This window comes from Chanodichthys erythropterus, chromosome 8 (genome assembly GCF_024489055.1).
Source record: "Chanodichthys erythropterus isolate Z2021 chromosome 8, ASM2448905v1, whole genome shotgun sequence".
NCBI lineage: Eukaryota > Metazoa > Chordata > Actinopteri > Cypriniformes > Xenocyprididae > Chanodichthys > Chanodichthys erythropterus.
Genome location: NC_090228.1, coordinates 33,615,845 through 33,635,599, shown reverse-complemented (window position 1 = coordinate 33,635,599; position 19,755 = coordinate 33,615,845). Strand labels below are relative to the sequence as shown.

Genomic DNA, 19,755 nt, shown 5'->3' with positions numbered 1-19,755 from the left:
GCCCCCCTCAGGAAATTGACGATCAGATTGTGCTTCCCCAAGGACTTGCCATCAACTGCATGGTGATGTGCGGTGATAGTCAGGAGGTCCTTCCTCAGAGGAATGGGCCAGGGAGAGGCTGTCGCAAGGAGTGTCAGGTCCGAAAACCAGGTCCGAGTGGGCCAGTATGGAGCCACTAACAAGACCTGCTCCTTGTCCTCCCTGACTTTGCGAGAAGGCTCACTGGGGGAAACGCATATTAGTGTAGGCCCCGGGGCCAGCTGTGTGCCAGGGCATCCATGCCGAGCGTGCTGCCGGTCAGGGAATAGAACCATTGGCAATGGGCAGTTTCTGGCGATGGCGGGCGAGTTGCGACATGCAACGGGAGCATAGACCAGCCTGATGGTTGATGTACGCAAATGGTTGAACGGCCACAGTGCTGTCAGAGCAGACCAGTACATGCTTGTCTGAGAGCAGCTCATTGAAGCGGCCCAGTGCAAGATGTACTGCAAGCAACTCCAGGCAATTGATATGCCAATGCAGTTGAGGTCCTGTCCAAAGACCCGACACTGCATGCCCGTTGTATGTGGCCCCTCATCCGGTGGCAGAGGCACCTGAGTGTAGTGGACACTCCTGAAAACCGGGAGACGCCGGGCGAACTTAATCGCATAGCCGAGTCTGATAGTATGAATGAGCCAGCGGGACGGGCTGGGGAGCACTATCCACGCAGTCCCAAGGACTCTTGCTCACCTTCCAATGCTGAGATCAACATCTGATCCTCAGCAGGTGCACCAAAAGAAACGGCTGGACAGTCCATAGAGGGCCCAGTGGAAACCGATGGCAGCACGACGGGTTGCAGTGCTGGCAAGGGGGCAGGGGCCCGCAGAGTGGCGCTCGGCGGGGAAGCCCTGACCGTGATCCTCAGATCACCCTGCCTATACGCTGCCGAACCGCCGTTCTGACCGGAGCCGGAAAAAATGGTCGAAGGGGTCTTTGGGGAGGGGACCCCCGCTCCCTGAGAACCAAGGAATGAGAGTCTCGATCTCAGCACTGCGATAGTCATGTTCCCGCAGTGAGTACATTTACTATCCACAAACGCTGCTTCAGCGTGCTGAACGCCCAAACATGTGATGCAGCGATTGTGCCCATCAGCAGGGACCAGGAAACGACCGCACCCAGTAACGCACAGATGAAATGACATCTTGAAAAAGACACAGGGTTTGTCTGTGAAGCTCTTTTAGAAGGGGAAAGAACAGCTCTCTTGTGCTGAAGTACACAGGGAGTGTGACGATGTGTTCGGGTACACCACTCCCCAAACACAACGTACGAACCAGCCCAAATGGCAACAGACAATCGCGCTTTAAATGGGACAAGTTTGCTGTTAAAACAGAAGTTGACAGCTCAAAGCTCAGGCTCCTCGTTGAAGCTCGCGATCACGCTGCTGTGCCGTAACACCAACAGAAAGTGCTGATCCTCTTCAAAGGCTCGTTTAGAAAACACTCAAAGTCTTGAAAAGCTGGAGAGACCAACCGGTTGGCTCCGAAGCGAAAGACAGAGTGTGATTGCATTCGCTTCCTATTTTTATACACCTGACGGAGGTGGTGCGCATTATGTAAATATTGCACGGCAATTCCATTGGCCTGTTTTAGTTCACTCGAAGCTGATAGGGCTCTTTAGCGATATCCCAATTTGTCAGTCACTACTGATGTACGTCGAACGTGACCGACTGAAAGGGAACTGGTATAAATCTCAGACAAAATAATTTGCCAGGTCTATGGAAACCCTACTTAGAGATTGTTCCACATTATTAAGTATTAGTCACAGTTCTCATGCAATATGGGGAGAAAGAAAGATCTTTCTGAAGATGCAAAGCATGAAATGGTGCAATGTTGTGCAAAAGGCATGAAAACAACTAATATTGTGTAAAACTGAATGGAGATTATCAAATTATCATAAGATTTATGAGTGATTTAGAGCACAGCAGAACTCGGTCAGATAAAGGCTTATTAATCAAAGTTCCTGTCAAAAAACTTAATTGCATTAAAAGGGCAGCTATAAAAAAGCCAGTGTTGAGCTGCAAACAGGTATTAGAAATTGCTGGTGTCTCTGGAGTCTCAAGAAGCTACACCCAAAACCCATTTTGACACTCCGGGGGATGGCCTGCCAGGCCTCGGCCCATGTGCCAAGGGGTTGAATTGGTTTGAGCAATTAAGTGTAAGTTTATGAGGAAAAATGCTCTCTTTTTTAGTATGTTTGTTTTTTATTTTGTCCACTATCAATGTGGTTATTTGCACAGGGTCTTGAACGGGCACAGTGCTTGCAACAAACAACATTTCCAGCATCCAGAACTGAATGGGTTGTCTGGAGGCATTCAGTTCATTGAGTACATTCAGGGTTTTGCAGAGTTACCAAATTTTTGGAGGTTTTACCATGATAAAAACTTCATCTTTAAACATGACTGACATTTATTTAATGAACAAAATTAGCACTCTTATGGAAATATGATAATATTCTGTAATTATCATTTAACCCCTGAAAAACACACTCCAAAACCTTGTGGAAAGCCTTCCCAGAAGAGTTGGAGCTGTTATAGCTGCAAAGGGTGGGCCAACTCCATATTAAACCCTACAGATTAAGAGTTGGATGTCATTAAAATTCATGTGCACGTAAAGGCAGGCATCCCAAAACTTTTAGCAATATAGTGTAAATTAAAATATTGAATTATTTGAATTATTACAGCACTGAGAGCAGCAGCGGGATGATCACATGACAGATATAGAAAGAAAACACTGACATTATTCACCACAACACTACATGATGAATTCAGAGCATGGTATTACCACAGTTCGTGTAGAAAAACATGGTTTTATCATTTCAGGATACTTTCTAGATCAGGACAACTAGCATGAACCACTGAACAAAGAAACTCCAACAATTCTGTCATTTACAGTAATGATGAGATTCATCTGGACTGATTTCAGAGTTCAGCTCACAGTTTTCCTTCTTTCATATCTAACAAATTTCTGAGTTATTTGGATTTAACTGATGATGATTTAACTCAATCCTTGTTTTTGTTTTTTTAATGGCAATGGCAACTTTATTAATATAGCACAATTAAAACAACACAAGATGACTAATGTGTTTTACAATATCACAGGAAAACAAGCATCATACAGGCAACACATAATAAAATCATCACTGATTAAAAGCTATTGAAATCAGATTTTTTTTTTGAGTTGTTCTTTAAAATCCTGTATAGTAGCAGCATCTCTAGTATGTTTAGGCAAACTGTTACAAAGTTTAGCGGTGCTGCAGCAAAAGTGAAATCTCCCTTTTGACTCAGATGATCACATTTTTTAATACCCATATAAGAGTCTATCGACTCTATTTTGAAGTTTTTGCAAATGAGAAATAATTGACTGACTAATTCTCCTATATAACGCATTGCAGTAGTAAAGTATTGATGGTATCAAAGCATGGATTGCAATTTCAAAGCCTTTAAACATCAATAACATGATTTCATCTTAGCTAGATTGCATAAGTGAAAGAGACTTGCCTTTACGACAGAATTTATATGTTCGTTCAGCTTTAGAGAGCTGTCAATATACACGCCTACATTTTGAACACTTGTTTTGATGTGACAAAGCGCCAAAATCTAGATGTGCTGTACTGAAGGTAGCTGTGGATGCCATGGAATTTGTTGTTTCTCTGAGTTGTCAGAGCATCAGGTGTGTAAATTCAGTTCTGTTTATTTAAAGTAAACTGGATTAGATTCCAATAATTGTGCTCATACTTTCACTGATCAAGAGTTTACAGTATGAGCTGATGATCTGGTTTTATATATTTTACATTTATTAATGAATCCTATGTGATCATTTCAAAAGAAAGGTAATTTTGATAGTGAATTTGATTAATAATAAAAATGACTTATGTGACAATACAATAAGGACTGAATGACTGATTTTGAACACAAAAACAGAGTTTGATAAAAGCACAGATACACACCATAACTCATCATGACTCACAAACACACACTGATCTCACTGAGACTTTGTTTATGCAATGTATTATAGAGTTGCGAGCTTGGGGGCGGGGAGCGCAAGCATTTAAAGGGGACGCACGCTGAATCAGCGCATATTTAATTATGCCCCAAAATAGACAGATCAAAAATTGAATAATAAAAATCTATGAGGTATTTTGAGCTGAAACTTCACAGACACATTCAGGGGACACCTTAGACTTATATTACATCTTGTGAAAAAGGGTTCTAGGGCACCTTTAATGTAATGAAGGGAAAATAAGAGACTCTGTGACATCTCACTGTTACTGATTTATCATGAGCTCAAAGCATTATGTGTAGAATCTCTCTACAGTCTATTCTGATTGATAATCACAGTTTCACTGATGATCCAGTAAAACCAACATTAAACCCAGGATAGAGCGGTTGAGTGAATGTGGTCTGGACTGTGTGGATGAGGCTCATTGTGTCTCCAGAGATGCTGTAGAAGGACAGAGTTCCTGCACTGTGATCCACATACACTCCTATTCTACTGCTGATGAACTTTACAGGGATTTTAGTCTGTATGTTATTGTGTATGAATGAGAAACTGTATGAATGAGAGCACCTCAAACTCCAGGACTGATCATTATAACCAAACCAACACTCATTACCCTGTCCCTTCCTTCTGATGCTCTTATATGACACTGATATAAACACACCAACACTCCACTCAATCTCCCAGTAACAGCGTCGAGCACACACACTCTCTCTACTCAACACCTGACACACATCAAATCTGTCTGGATGATCAGGATACGGCTGGACTGTGCCAGAGTTGGTAATCTCTCTGTTCCTCTCAGACAGACGGAGGTGTTTATTCACTGTGTTCAGATCCAGAGTGAACTGATGGGAATCTGATGGAGATAAAACACATCAGAATCAGGAATTATGAATCTGATCTTTTAAAGTAGCTGAACTCTAGCTGATCAACTATAAAACTCTTCTGTCATGTTTTCTTTCTCCTTCTACAGGAAGAACATGAACACACTCAGTGAGTTTCTCTGCTTGTTTTTTTAGTGACTTACATTGTAGGAAGTTGTTCCTGGTCCTGGTAGCAATGTTAGTGAAAGTGACTGTGGAAATCAACAGACATGAAGAGAGTGATTATCATGTCAAGAGAAAATGATCCCTGCATCCAGTCCTAAGAGATTTCTAATATGATCTTCTACATGTTATGAGGATCATTTCTGAGAGCAGATGAATCTCCAGGACTTTACCTCTGTCAGAGATCTTCTTGAGCTCCTCTTTGCAGAAATCCTCCAGTTTGTATCTCAGCTGACGGACAGATTCTCTTACAACATCAAAAGAGGAAAGAGAACTGATGGGATTGTCATTTACGTCTGTAGAGTCAGGAGGAGCTGAGAGAGACTGGAAACTCTACAGAAAGCAGAAATCAAAGCTCATCACCTCCACACTTCAGCCAATAACCTGCACTACTGACAGATTTGAGCAGCTCTTGTTGATCTTTAGTAACTCTCCTCAATCCAGCACTTTCACAGCATCAGATTCATTCTCCTTATATATTTATTACATAATGTTAGAGCTATAAATTCCAGCGTTTGACACTTACACTTGTAACGTATGATGTTTTATTTAAAAAGTTTGGGAGGAGCAACATTCAAATGATCTACCCAATCATCATGAGAGGAGGCCTATAAATATGTAGTTGACTCACCAATGTACCTCAGCAGTTTTTTCAGCATGCCTCCACCACCATATCTCCTCACACTCACCTGGTGACTATCCTAATCAAAGATACAGGTGGGGTACTCTGGGTTTGGGCCAAATAACGAGCTTGGAGCCTGTTCCTCGGACAGCAAGCCAAGTTCGCATTCTTTTACTCTATCTGATTATTTGTAGGTGTGGACTCGAGGACTGTCAGAGGGCTTGAAGTCTGCCCAGATGAAAATGGAAAACAGGAGACGAGAAGGAAAACCAGAGGCAAACGAACTGGTAGTCCCACAAATCTTTATAGATGGTTTGCACAATAAGCACACTCTTCACATGCATGTAATAGAGCGAGTATAAAACAGGTAAAGAAAGCACTCTGATAAACGCTACAAATCAAAGTGGAAAAGAAACTATAGTACACTGTAACAGCAATGGTAGTGGTAGAGTGGCCAACTCTCTCATCAGTCAAGCACTCTCTCTATCTGTGCGTAAGAACAGCATGCATAAAATAATGTCCCGTACATTATGTGTGCATTATTTTATGCAAACATTATTTTATACATTGTACGCCATAGAAGAAGTCATCTTAAAGGCATGTTAACATTAATGTCATAAACAGTATTTAACATCAGGTGGCCATTACACACTATATGTAAAGTTTCTAGGAAAACACTTGATGAACAAACATCTGCCAATAACATAATTGTAACAGATCATGTGCATCAATGGCATCACATGGCAGGGTTGAGTGGATTTAATCAGGAAAATCAAAGGTGTTACGGCTGGTGCCGTTTTGTGGTGGTGTGAATAGTTTATATTAGGGTATCTTTGGATACTGAAGATTTTTCTTTCCTTTCCTTTTTTGTCAGTTTATTATTGTTTTCTTAGATAGAGTGTTATGTTTTGATCATTTCTTTTATTTGATTGCCACCCAATTACCTTCATCTTTTCCCTTGCCTGTTGTTTTTTTTTTCTTTTCTTTTATGTAAATATTACTGCAAGTTGTCTTGGTGTTTGAGTTTGCCACTATATTATTGTAAATAAAAACTTGTTGATTGCCTTTTAGCGAATTGGTTTCATTTTCTTGCATTGGTATCGGACCGAAGTCAAACCTCAACAGTTAATGTTATTCCCCATTCCCCTTAATCACACCAGAGGATGTAACAAAAGGCAAAGAGTAGATTGACCTTTATTTATAAATATTGAGCAGTTAGTGGCTCTGAAATTCACAAGGACACTTCGGACACAATCCCAAGGTCAGGTTTTGTGGTTTAAATACACTGAAGCATTGCTAATATACAACCTCACTTCCTGTTTGAGGACTTCACTGTCAAATTCATTAATGTGTTAATGAAAATTATTATAAAATACTTTAGCAGGTTTGAAGATTATCTAATTTTTGTAAGCATTACTCAAAATTTGTAGTATAAGTCAAAGACTGTAAAAAATAATAAGTAGAGAGATGATAAGTGATTAATAATAGATGATAATAATAAGATGATAAATAATATGTGAAGAGATGATGGTAAATCTAGCTGGGTGAAACTCATACCATCAAGTTCATGGATTTCACATTGTTGTAAAAAATAAAATAAATAAATAAATATTAGTGAAGTTTTGAGCTGTTATTGTCTGGAAGCTCAATATATCTTTCAGAAAAATGTTTCCTAAGAGATTTCCAGAGTTGAACTGCATTTGTAAGTGAGTCTCTTTCAAAAGAAGATGATCAGATGAGAGTCTGACTGATGATTATATAATAACCGAACACACAGATCAACACTTCAGTCAACAGCTCATTCTGCTCTCATGAAATGTTTCTCTGTGAGTCTCTTGCTCAAGTCCACTATGATCCTGTTCTTCTAGATCTCTGTTACCTGCAGGAAATGGATGTGATCCTGTGTGTGTGAAAGCTGCTCCAGCTCAGCGTTTCTCCTCCTCAGATCATTGATCTCCTGCTCCAGTCGCTTCTGTCGTCCTTCAGCTCGACTCACTGCAGTCTTTTCCTGATCTCTGATCCTCTGTGTGGCCTTAGAGCGGCTTCTCTCAATGGAGCGGATGAGCTCAGTGAAGATCCTCTCACTGTCCTTCACTGCTGTCTGTGCAGAGCGCTGTTAGGACACACATCACAATCACACAGTGGCTTCAGTGAGTCCTGACTGAGACTTCTCAAACTTCTCTTCTTCTCCAGACTCACCTTATGAGACTCCACAGCCTCTCTCAGCTGCTGAAGACCTTTCTCTCTCTGCTCAATCCTCTGTTGGAATGACCTCTGCATCTTCTTCAGCTGGTGCTAAAGGACAAACCAATAACAAGAAACACAAATCATCAAGTAAACATATATGAATCCAGTATCAGTGAAGTGGTGAGACTGAGGGGTTAATCCTCTGGGGTCTGAGGGTATTTTGGGGCCCTGGGGAAGTTTTGACATGCCTTGACATTTGTGCTTTTTTCAGTTGCTTATAAACAAATGAATGTAAAAAGTGTCATTACACTGTTAATCAGCACGAATAAGGCTACCATAATATGTGAGCAACTTATATGTAAATGTTTGTATATCTGAGAGAATAACATTTATGTTTGGTTATTGAAAAAAAAAAGACACTATGTGTCTACAAGACTTCTGGGTACTGAATGTAGAAGCCTAGATTTTTTGCTTCAAAATGATGTGAAAATCATCCTGTCTACTCATTAAAATAAAACACTATATTCATTCACTCCTGAGAAGACAATGACCCGCATAATAAGCTGCATAACAAGCCTTTCAGTAAGGTAGGCTATGTGAGAGAAAACTAAAGAAACTGAGGACAACGTAGTTTATTTTGTAGTTTATTTAGAATATAGTTAACAATATAAATGAGAGTCAAAGGCACTTTTTGAGTTCACAGATTTACCCAGAAAAAAATCCTGCTCAAAGATATAAGTGAACATCACTTACCTGGTCTTCAACTGTGTTTGGTGTTTCTATGGATGTCCAAAACAGGACAAAGAAATCTTGTCTTAACCTCTATGACATTTATGTATCATATTTGTTATATTAGAGAGTCTATTAATGTTAATGTGCAGTTTAATACGTTGCTAACACAGTTTATTTCAGTATTTATTCAGTCGATTTCACTCTTCTCAGTAACTTATCGCAATCTTTTTGGGAAAAGCCAATAAGTCATGTTTACTAGCCTTATGTGTAGTAACCATGTGACTGCGCCATTCATTTTTTTGAGGTTTAATATTCACAGACACTAGTCTATATCATGATTAGAATAAAGAAATTAAGAATAAATTAATATTTTTGGAGTTGACGCGGGCATTGACTCTGTTTGCATGGGTCGCCTCAGAATTTGGGTTTGAATAGTGCACGCTGTCTATCGGCGTGACCGCATTAGCAGATAATGAGGTGATTCGTGAACTACTGACATCTCTCTCTTTTCAAACAAATTACATAAAAAGAGAATATTTGTTTTCGATTTTACTTATATTATTTAAAACCTGACGTTTCAATGTTTCTTTAGACATATGTCTAATTGTATGTATGTATGTTTGTGTGATACGTATTCTCTAAGTCACAGTTCATTTAAGAATCAGAATGGACTTCATTCAGACAGAGATGACAGATCGCACATAATTTTAGTTTTCTTTATTTTGCAAAAAGCACAACATTTTGTTTTTACTGTGATTGTACACAAATAAAACAAGACATTTCACAAACTTATTTGTATGTCCAAAATTGACAGAGTATTTTGATTTTCTTTCACACTTGTAAGAAAAAAACCAAGGTGGTATCGCCGACGTGACCACCGACCCCTGAGTGTTAAAGATCTTGCACGGTAAGGTTATAGGTTCATTCATAAGTCCCAGAAGATAAACAAACATTTATTTCCAAACTTGTTTTTGTCTTTCATAACACAAAAGAACATATCCTGGAGAATGTCTCTGTTTTTAAAGCCCAAATCAAATATGGTGATACATCAATAACATCAAACCTCACCGACTCATGCATGTGACATGTGACATCCCTCCATATTTGATTTTGACTTTTGCTGCATCCCAATGTGCATACTATCCACCCTCTCTGCCCTAAATAGTATTGAATGTTACTAATGTCACAATAGTATGCACATTTAGACCCCCCATAAGAGTTGTATGAATTACTTTTATGCTACCTTTAAAGGTAGGTTAGGTAATTTTCACAGCAGCAAGCAATAGCAAACTAGCTTTGAAAGCATAAGATCCCACCCTCCCTTCAGATCATCTACAAAATCAGACCAAACAAAAGCATCACAAGAGATGGCACTACTTCATGACTCAAAGCATGTGACATTACAATATTAAAGAACATAAACAACTTAAAGAGCACTGACCTGTACCACCTGACTGCTGCATATTAATTTCAGTGTTAATAGTGTTGCCATTGAAATGCATAAATTAGAGCCACAAACCACTCCAAGTGTTACAGAGGCTTCACCATCTGCCACACCAGACCCTTCAGCTCCACCCACTCATTCACAATCATCCATTGCACTCATTGTTCAATCTCCTCCCGCCACAACATCTGTCGCACCTCCAGCACCAGAACCTATGCAAGTGGAATTTTACCATCTGTCTCATGCGGGGCGTCAGTGGCATATACAGAACCATCTGTGCCTCTACTGTGGTTCTGACAGATATCGCATACATCAATGCCCTATCAATCCTCTACATCCAGTGGTGAGTACCATCCAGCTACCACCTATGACTGAAGCATTAAACCGTACTACTGTATCATTGACTACATCCGAACACTCTGTTTCAGCACCTGCCTTAAACGATACTGGATCTGCGGGAAATTTTGTCTCACTCTAACTTCTCCTCCAACTTCATCTCCAACGTAAGAACTTTTCACAAGGACTGGATATCCATACCATCCTGGGTACACCGCTGGGCCAAGGTAGCTTGAGGCATTGCACACCCACTGTGACGCTCCGCATCGGCTGCCTTCATCAGGAGCAGATCTCCTCTGTGGTGCTGGAGGGTTCCACTTTTGACATCATCTTGGGATGCCTGTGGATGAACCAACATTCTCCTCTCGTGAATTGGAATACTGGAGAAATAATTCAGTGGAGTGAATATTGTCACGAGAACTGTCTCTCTTCTCTCAAGAAACAGAAACCTTCAGAATCTTTGCTGAAATCTTCATCTTCAACTTCTACGGATATCATGCTTAACTCCGCCACAATTGAGAGTCCAGAATCCACCACCAAGACTGAGATCCCTCACGAATATCAGCCGTTCCAAGAGGTGTTCAGTAAGCAGTTGGCAATGAACTACCACCTCATTGGCCATGGGACTTCGCCATCGACTGCTGCCTGGGGCTAACTTACCCAAGGGTAAAATCTACCCTTTGTCCATCCCCGAGCAGAAGACCATAGAGGAATACATCGCGGAGGCACTCAAGCAGAAGTTCATTTATCCATCTACTTCCCCTGTCACTTCCAGCTTCTTTTTTGTTGGCAAGACGGACAGAGGCTTGAGGCCGTGCATCGACTATCGCACCTTGAACAGCCAAATTGTCAAGTTACATTGTGCACTTCCTCTGGTCTTATCTTCCTTGGAGTAGTTGCGGGGAGCTCAAGTCTTCATGAAGCTGGACCTGCGGAGTGCTTACAACCTCATCAGAAAAAAAATCATTAAGGAGCCATTGGCTCCTATAAGGGGAAAAATTATATATGTTTATATATCTCCCCTTTACAGTTTCAGCATTTTCATCTTGTGATTTTTCTGGGAAATGAATGTCACTATTTTCATGATTAGATTTTTATATTTCCTGCTTTCATTTTTCATTAAGTTTTAATAATTTCTTTTGTTTTTAGTTGTATTTTATTTTTTTTAAACATGTCTGTTTAGTTTGTATGAATTTTTTTCAGTATTAACATTTATTTCAATTAATGAAAAAATGTTTTTTAATTTTTTTTAGTTAACTATAATAACCCTGACACTAGTAAAATCTTTATATTGAATAATGTCAAATAATGTTCTTAGTCTTTCCTTTCTGAAGCTACAACAGTTTACTTTTGAATCAAATGAAAATAAATATAAATATATGGAAATAAATGTATAAATATAATAAAAATTGTGTAACCAAATAACAAACAGGGGAAATTAATATACATACTACTTGACTTCGATTAATGAACAGGTCAAAATACAGTGGGACTCTTATTTCGAAATGTCTGTGGTTTACTTTTGCTGCTCATTCAAGTTCAGATGAGGAAGATAAAAAAATGACGTTGTTACAACCGTTTACAACACATAATATAAATAATATAAAGTAAACTTTGTCATAATTGATCAGCATTAATTCATAAGCAATTGGTTGACAAATGATTGCGAGCTGCTCTGAAGCACTTTTCAAGATGGACAGTTCAAGATGGCGCCAATGTATATGGCCGGCCATCCACTGCTCCTGGTTGTATGGATGTTCATCGTGTTTTTATTGACTGTTTTAAATACTGCAGACTCTCTATTGGTGTATGATCGCCAAACACTACTTAACATTAGATCGGCTGTTGAAAATACATCGATCTATAATGTTAACCAGGGTGGAAAAAAACAACTCGCCCCCTCCTCCGCTCTTGTGTGGATAACCTGACTATCTTTGTCGGACCCTATGCTCTCCCGGGAGGAAGAAGCGACATAGACGCCACGGTAAACGCGGTGGTCTACTGGTGAGAGCTAGGACCTTGATGGCCTTGTTTCCAGGGGCTGATCCCCACTGGATTTTATCCGAGCTTGGCGTGGAATGTTGCCGGTGTGTGCTCCGACGTGTAATGTGATCCACACCGTGGATCGGTGTGTATTTTTAGAAGTTGTACCTCTGAACTGTACTTATTTTAATTCTCCACGGCTTACTAGTTGAGGAGGTGGAGTAGCAGCTATTTTTAAAGAACACTTAAACTGTCGTCTGTCAGCTTCCTATTCCAGCTTCGAACTCAGTATTTTTGAATTAAGCTTGAGTTGTCCGGTGTTGTGCGCTGTTGTCTATCGCCCACCCAAATATAACAAAGACTTTATTGAGGAGTTTTCAGATTTTTTGGCTGATATTATGCCAAAATATGTTTGGGTCTTAATTGTTGGGGATTTTAACATCCATGTGTGTTGTCCTGTCAAACCCTTGGCTAAAGCCTTTCTTAATCTGGTGGAGTCTTTTAACTTAACTCAGCTTGTGGCTAGTCCCACACATGTTTGTGGTCATATCTTAGACTTGGTTTTATCATATGGCTTGCCAATTGGTAATATTGAAGTCGGTGATGCTGTTTTCTCTGATCATTTACCTGTTTTCTTTGAGATATGTATTACATGTGATCCTAAAGTGACTGCTCCAACCTGTCGCCGTAGAACAATTAATTCTTCAACCGTTCAATCATTCTCTGAGGCTTTTAATGCTATTGACGATGACTATTCAAGGTCTTCATACGGCCTTAACACTGATGATCTGACTTCATTGTTTTCTTCAACTTGTCTTAATATCTTGGATACTGTGGCTCCTTTTAAGATGGTTCGGGTAAAACCAAGAACTCAACCTTGGCTGAACGCTACTACTCGATCTGTAAGGCTTGAGTGTAGAAGAGCGGAACTGAAAGAAGGATAAATTGCAGATTTCCTTTGATATTTTGAAGGAGAATCTGCTTAAATATCAAAAAACTGTTAAATCTGAGAAATCAAAGTATCTTTCTAGTGTCATCTGTAATAACTCCCACAAGCCAGCTGTGCTATTTAGTACTATTAACTCGGTTTTAAACACTCCCCAAGCAACCTGCCTAGAGCCTTCAGCCGAGATGGATGAGAACTTTTTAGACCTTTTCATTGACAAGATTGAAGCTGTTAGAGCGAATATCTCAAAACTCCTATTTCTATCCAAACTATTGGAAAAGGTTGTATTTGGACAATTGAATTCATTTTTAGATTTACATGGTATTCATGAAGTGTTTCAGTCTGGTTTTAAAGCACTTCACAGTACAGAAACTGCACTGTTGAAGGTTTTTAATGACTTGCTACTTGTCACCGACTCTGGTGACTGCGCTATCTTAATTTTACTGGATCTTTTGGCTGCATTTGATACAGTTGACCATAATATCTTGATTTCAAGGCTAGAACAATGTGTTGGTATTAAGGGTTATGCATTGGAATGGTTTAAATCCTATTTGGCTGAAAGAACTTTCATCTTGGAGACTACGTCTCCTTAACTGCTGCACTCACTTGTGGTGTCCCCCTGGGCTCCATTTTGGGGCCTATTCTGTTCTCCCTGTATATACTTCCATTGGGTCATATTTTTAGGAAATTTGGTATTTCTTTTCATTGTTATGCAAATGACCTGCAAATTGATCTGCCCTTGAAATGAAAAGATACCTGCTCTTTAGCGCCTCTTTTGCATTGTTTTGAAGAAATTAGGACTTGGATGGCACTAAATTTCCTTAATTTTAATGAAAAGAAAACAGAAGTGGTGTTGTTTACGCCAGGGGGAACCTGTGAGACAGTAGACCTAAACCTCGAGCTGAATCCATATGTGAAGCCCTATGTAAAAAATTTGGGTGTTGTTATGGATCGTGATTCTAAATTGGATAAACAGATTAATTTAGTAGTTAAATCATGTTTTTCCAATTGAGACAACTCACCAAGGTGAAACCTTTCTTGTCTTCTAAAGACTTTCAAAGAATTATGCATATATTCATTTCATGTCGCCTTGATTATTGTAACAGCCTATATTTAGATATATTTACATTGCCAACATGTAACTAGGATTGGGTATTGAGAACCAGTTATAACCGGTTCCAAATGTCAAAGAACCGGGGATTCGATACGATGCGTACATTTCGATTCTGTTTATCAATTCCTGTTTTTTTTTCAGTCATTTTCGCACGGCGAACGGCATCACGCACATATGCAGTTTATTATGGCACTGACTAATATCAATGAAAAATATCAATGAAATAAAATAAAAAATAATGACAATAATAATGATGATGATAATAATATTATTACGCAAAAAACTGGAGAATTGGGGATGAGGAGGGTGACTGTCACGGTTCCAGTCATTCCCGGACTACATTTCCCACAATCCTCCCTGGCAATCACCTGCACTCACTCCACCAATCAATAATCACCACACCCAGCTGCAGCTCATTATCTGGACTATTTAAACCATTCTCATCCTCACACACTTAGCGAGGTCTTGTATACTCCGGTAGCATTTCTGAGCGTTATCATTCTGTCTGTATGCCTGTTTTGATCTAGTCTGTTCACCGTCTACGATTCTCTGTTGCCTGCCTTTGGATTGTTTATTATTTCCTGGATTTGTGATTGATATCTGCCTGCCCTGATTCTACTGCCTGTTCCATGACCACAATTCTGCCTTGTCCCTGCTGTACCTGTTTGCCACTGTTTGACCCTTGCATGTTTGACCACGTACATTATTCATTAAAAGCTTGCATATGAGTCCCGCTTCGTTACAGTGACAATAGCAACAGTAATAGCAATATTAATAATAATAGTAATAATAATAACAATAATAATAATGATTAATTCAATTAATAAGAAATGACAAATAGTAATAATAGTATTAGCAATAGTAGTAATGATAAACATATTAACAAATATACTCATTTCATCCGGAATGAGGGGAAGGTTAAAGGATCAGGAAGAGGACAAATAAAAATAATAGTACTAGTAACAGCAATGATGATAATATTATTATTAATAATAATGGTAATATTGATACAGCCATTAATAATAATGATAATAGTAGTAGTTGTAATAGTAATGTTAATAATAATAATAGTAATAATATTACTAATGGTAATATTGATACAGCTATTAATGATAAGATCCCCCTATGGCATAGGATAGACACCTGCCAGCGTCATGTTGCAACGGGCTATCAAGGTGAGGTGCTACGGGGCCCAGGGTCACAAAATCCATCCCCATCCCCAGCTGTCCCACACATGCCACGCTTACCCTGTCTTTGTGTTTTTTGTTTTGATAAATTGAAATATGGCTGCTTTCATTGTTATACTCATGATAGACATGTTTATGTCAACTAGTGTATAATGCATTAAAAAATCATGGCGTGCAGCATGGAACCAGCCCAGTTCAAAGCCCTGGCCACCACGCCCATGGAACCGCACAGAACCGCACATGGCAGGGACTGGTATGCCACAGCCAACCAGGGTCCAGAAGCAGCGAGAGAGAGAGAGAGAGAGAGAGAGAGAGAGAGAGAGAGAGAGAGAGAGAGAAAGAAAGAAATAAAAGTATTTTATTTATATTTGATATTAGTCAGTGTTGCTACCTCTTCCTGACCCCCCTCCCCCCAATCATGTGTGAATATTGATGGTGTATCATTGAGGATGGTTTCAGTCAAAGAAGGTCAGTGGATTCATGACTGTTGGAAGTTAAAGAGAGATGACCAAGAAGGGTGTAATTCTGATGTATTATTTTGAGTGGAGGTTGACAAGTTTTCCATGGAGATGTACTCTATTAGTAAATTTTTCCAAGTTGTAATGTGTATGGAGTTCCTTGATTTCCAGTTCATGAGGATAGTTTTCTTAGCGATAGTTAGAGCCACTAGGAGTAATTGACTGTTTGTACTGTTCAAATTGATTATGGATATGTCACCTAATATACAGAGGGAGGGAGACAGTGGGATGTGACATCCCATAAGGTTGGATAGGGAGTCAGTAACGTTTTCCCAGAATTTTTTAACTGAGGTGCAATCCCAAATAGCGTGTAAATAGGTGTCTGGAGTGTTTTGTGTGCAATGTGAGCATGTTTCTGAAGTAAAACCCATTTTAAATAATTTCTGTCCAGTTAGGTGAAATCTATGAAGTACTTTATACTGTATAAGTTGTAATTTGCCGTTTTTTTGTCATGAAGTAGATATTTTTGCAGATTTGTGTCCAGAAATCAGCATTGGGAGCAATGGATATGTGTGCTTCCCATTTAGCATTGGGTAGGCTTAATATGCTGTCTGATTTGGATATTATTTTAAATATTTAGGAGAGTAGGTTTTTTGGGGGGAGGTTATATTAATTAGCTCTGAGATTTGAGGGGAAAGGTCTAGATTAATTGTCTTAAAAATTAAATTTTTGATTTAATAGATGATTTGATTTGTAAGTATTCCAAAAAAACAATCACTCCACATGCAGTTTCTGCCCTTCACCCATCTGGTTGGCCAGAGACTGGCCATGTTTCTAAACAGAAATAAATGTGTTGCCCCAAGAACGGACATCGCATCCTTCTTAAAAACTTAACATGTGCACGATTTATAAATCTAGGGAACAAAATAGTAAATTGCACACACAATTTAGCCTACTATTTTAGCCTACTATGTGCGGGGCTCCGTACAGACTAATTTGTTGGTTAAAATGTACTTTTTTAACACTTCTTCAGCAGTATACAACATCAGTCTTTTGTTGTATTCTAACCATTATTATAAAAACTGCTTTCTGAATTGTGCAGTTCGATGCAGGTCAAATGTTATAAATTAAGTTACAAACGTAGGTTCGGGAGGAGCATTCAGTGTATATAAGCAGCAGTCATTACACTGTCCCAGTGTCCCTTCTTGCATCCCTCCACCTCCACATCACCCTTTATGGTAAAGTGCGTTACATTTCAGACACACACTCTAAGTAGTTGACCAATCACAACAGACCGGGGCCAGCTGACCAATCAGAGAAGACTGTGATTTTCAGAAATTTTAAAGAAACTGAAACTAAAACAGAGTATTCAGACAGAGGGTAAAAGCAGACGCTGCAACAATGTAAATAATAAGAAAAATACTATTTTTGAACATTAAATTATGAAAATGTATTCTAGTAAACCTCATAAACAAATTATGAACCTTTAAGGGGCCATTCACTGTGCTTCTTTTGGTGGCTTTAACTCTCTGGAGTCAGAAACGCGCTGGCGCGTTTCGCAGGATTTTTTTCACATTGCAGCAAAACAGACTTAAAATACTCTGTAATTTTTTGCCATAGAGACATAAGTAATATATCAATTGAAACTATAGAATATCCTCTTTTATATGTGTATACTCAGAGTAAAAACAAAATGCGTGTTTTGCAAAATAAAGAAAATTAACATGACGCGTGATCTGTTGTCTCCCTCTGAACGAACTCCAATCTGATAGTTCTCAGAAAAGGAACTGTAACTTAGTGAATACTAATCACAAAAAAATTTGACTTATGTCTAAAGAAACGTTGAAATGACAGGTTTTAAATTGTGTAAGTCAAATCGAAAAAAATCGAAAACAAACATTCTGTGTTTATGTAATCTGTATGAAAAAAGAGCCATGTCAGACGCCTGTGATTCAGCTCATTATCCGCTAATGCGGCCACGCCCACGGACCAGCGCTATTCAGACGCAAATTCTGAGGCAATACATGTACGTACATGTATATCGTCTCAATCGTGTATTTATTGTCTTCAAAGTGTTTTGCATAGCCATAGTTAGAGATCTCTGGAAGCCTCTGTTAGTTCCTGGATTGTCACATGGCCTGTTCTTCTTTAGGAGGTATTTGTGGACTAAAGGTGTACAGAGCGTAATAAATATTGAATAAATATTACTCCTCTGTATAGAAAATTGACATAAGTATATGAGAATCCATCAATATTTCTCCAAATGTGCATGCTTTTAAACTAAAAGCCTATATGAAATGCCATAGAGGTAACATGAATGTTCAGACACTTTGCATCACAGAAATACATTACATTTTAAAGTATATAATAGAATACCATTATTTTAAATTGAAATATTTCACAGTATTGCTGTTTTTTCTGTATGTTTGATATACACCATGATGAGCTTGAGACATGATCACAGAGGGTTTTTTCACAGCCTACCTGACTGAAAGAGCTCATTATTATGCAAGTCATTACAGCTCATTATGTGGATCTTTTGTCTTCTCAAATGTGAATCACAGGATTATTCATGATGCTTCACACCTCCACGCATACTGTGTTTCTTGACAAAAAGTGAAGTCTTGTGAACACAGAATTAAATTTTATTTCAGTGACTTAAATTTTTAGTTTTTTCAATAACCACGCATAAACATTATTCCTTCAAAAACACAAACATGTACATACATGTTCCTCACATATTATTGTAGCCTAGTTTGTGTTGAATACAGTGTAATGATACTTTTTCCGTTTTCTCAGACTCCAGAAGGTTAACAGTAGCACTCTTTTTTGCAGCATCTCGAGAAGAAAAAAAGCATCTCTAGACCTGCTGTTTTTTTCATTACACTGACCTGCGTCAAAACAGCAAAAGCACATTCTGTGTGAACCTAAATGAGCATAAAGGGACCTCTATAAGTTCATACCTGTTTCTCTGTCCTCTGTGCTGCAGCTGATACAGTGTCATGGTTTTTATGTTCATCTATACACAGCACACATATACACTTCTGGTCAGTGCGGCAGAAAACCTCAAGGAGCTTGTTGTGTTTCTGGCAGATCATCTCCTGCAGTCGTCCAGTGGCTTCAGTCAGATTGTGTCTCTTTCTTTTTAACAAACTCTCATGTTGTTCAAGGTGATTCTGACAGTAAGAGTTGAGACACTCCAGACAGGACTTGACGGCTTTGTATTTTCTTCCAGTACAGACGTCACACTGCACATCTCCAGCTCCAGCGTAACAGTCAGCAGGAAGTTTTCTCTTCTTCAGTTTCTCCACCACTTCAGCCAGCATGGTGTTTTTTGCTAAAGCAGGTCTTGGACTGAAGGTCTGTCTGCACTGAGGGCAGCTGTAGACTCTCATCTGATCCTCCTGATCCCAGCAGCCTGTAATACAGATCTTACAGTAACTGTGTCCACAGGGAATGGCCACTGGATCCTTCAGGAGATCTAGACACACTGGACACAGGAACTGATCCTGAGAAATTCTGGCTTCTGCCATTTTACTGCATGAATACAGAGACACAAACACACAACAGCTCAACTACACTTCAGTTTCTCTTACTCTGAACTGAAACTGTTTCCTGCTTCCTGCTTCCGTGTGCAAACCATTTTTTCTGTAAAACAGTGTG

At 39.2% G+C, this 19,755-nt stretch overlaps 1 protein-coding gene across 2 annotated transcripts; it reads right to left on the bottom strand.

Moving 5' to 3' along the window:
- Positions 1 to 1,404: 1,404 nt before the first annotated feature.
- LOC137024794 (tripartite motif-containing protein 16-like) lies at positions 1,405 to 19,755 on the bottom strand. Of its 2 annotated transcripts, none has more exons than XM_067392676.1 (6): positions 19,056 to 19,755; positions 7,905 to 8,000; positions 7,585 to 7,818; positions 5,257 to 5,416; positions 5,065 to 5,112; positions 1,405 to 4,893 (listed from the first exon to the last, which is right to left on the bottom strand). In XM_067392676.1, the coding sequence occupies exons 1-6, from the start codon at positions 19,623 to 19,625 to the stop codon at positions 4,370 to 4,372; spliced, it is 1,632 nt and encodes a 543-aa protein (XP_067248777.1). In that variant the 5' UTR covers positions 19,626 to 19,755; the 3' UTR covers positions 1,405 to 4,369. The 2 variants fall into 2 exon arrangements, with proteins under 2 accessions (XP_067248777.1, XP_067248778.1); XM_067392677.1 differs by having other exon boundaries at positions 7,585 to 7,806.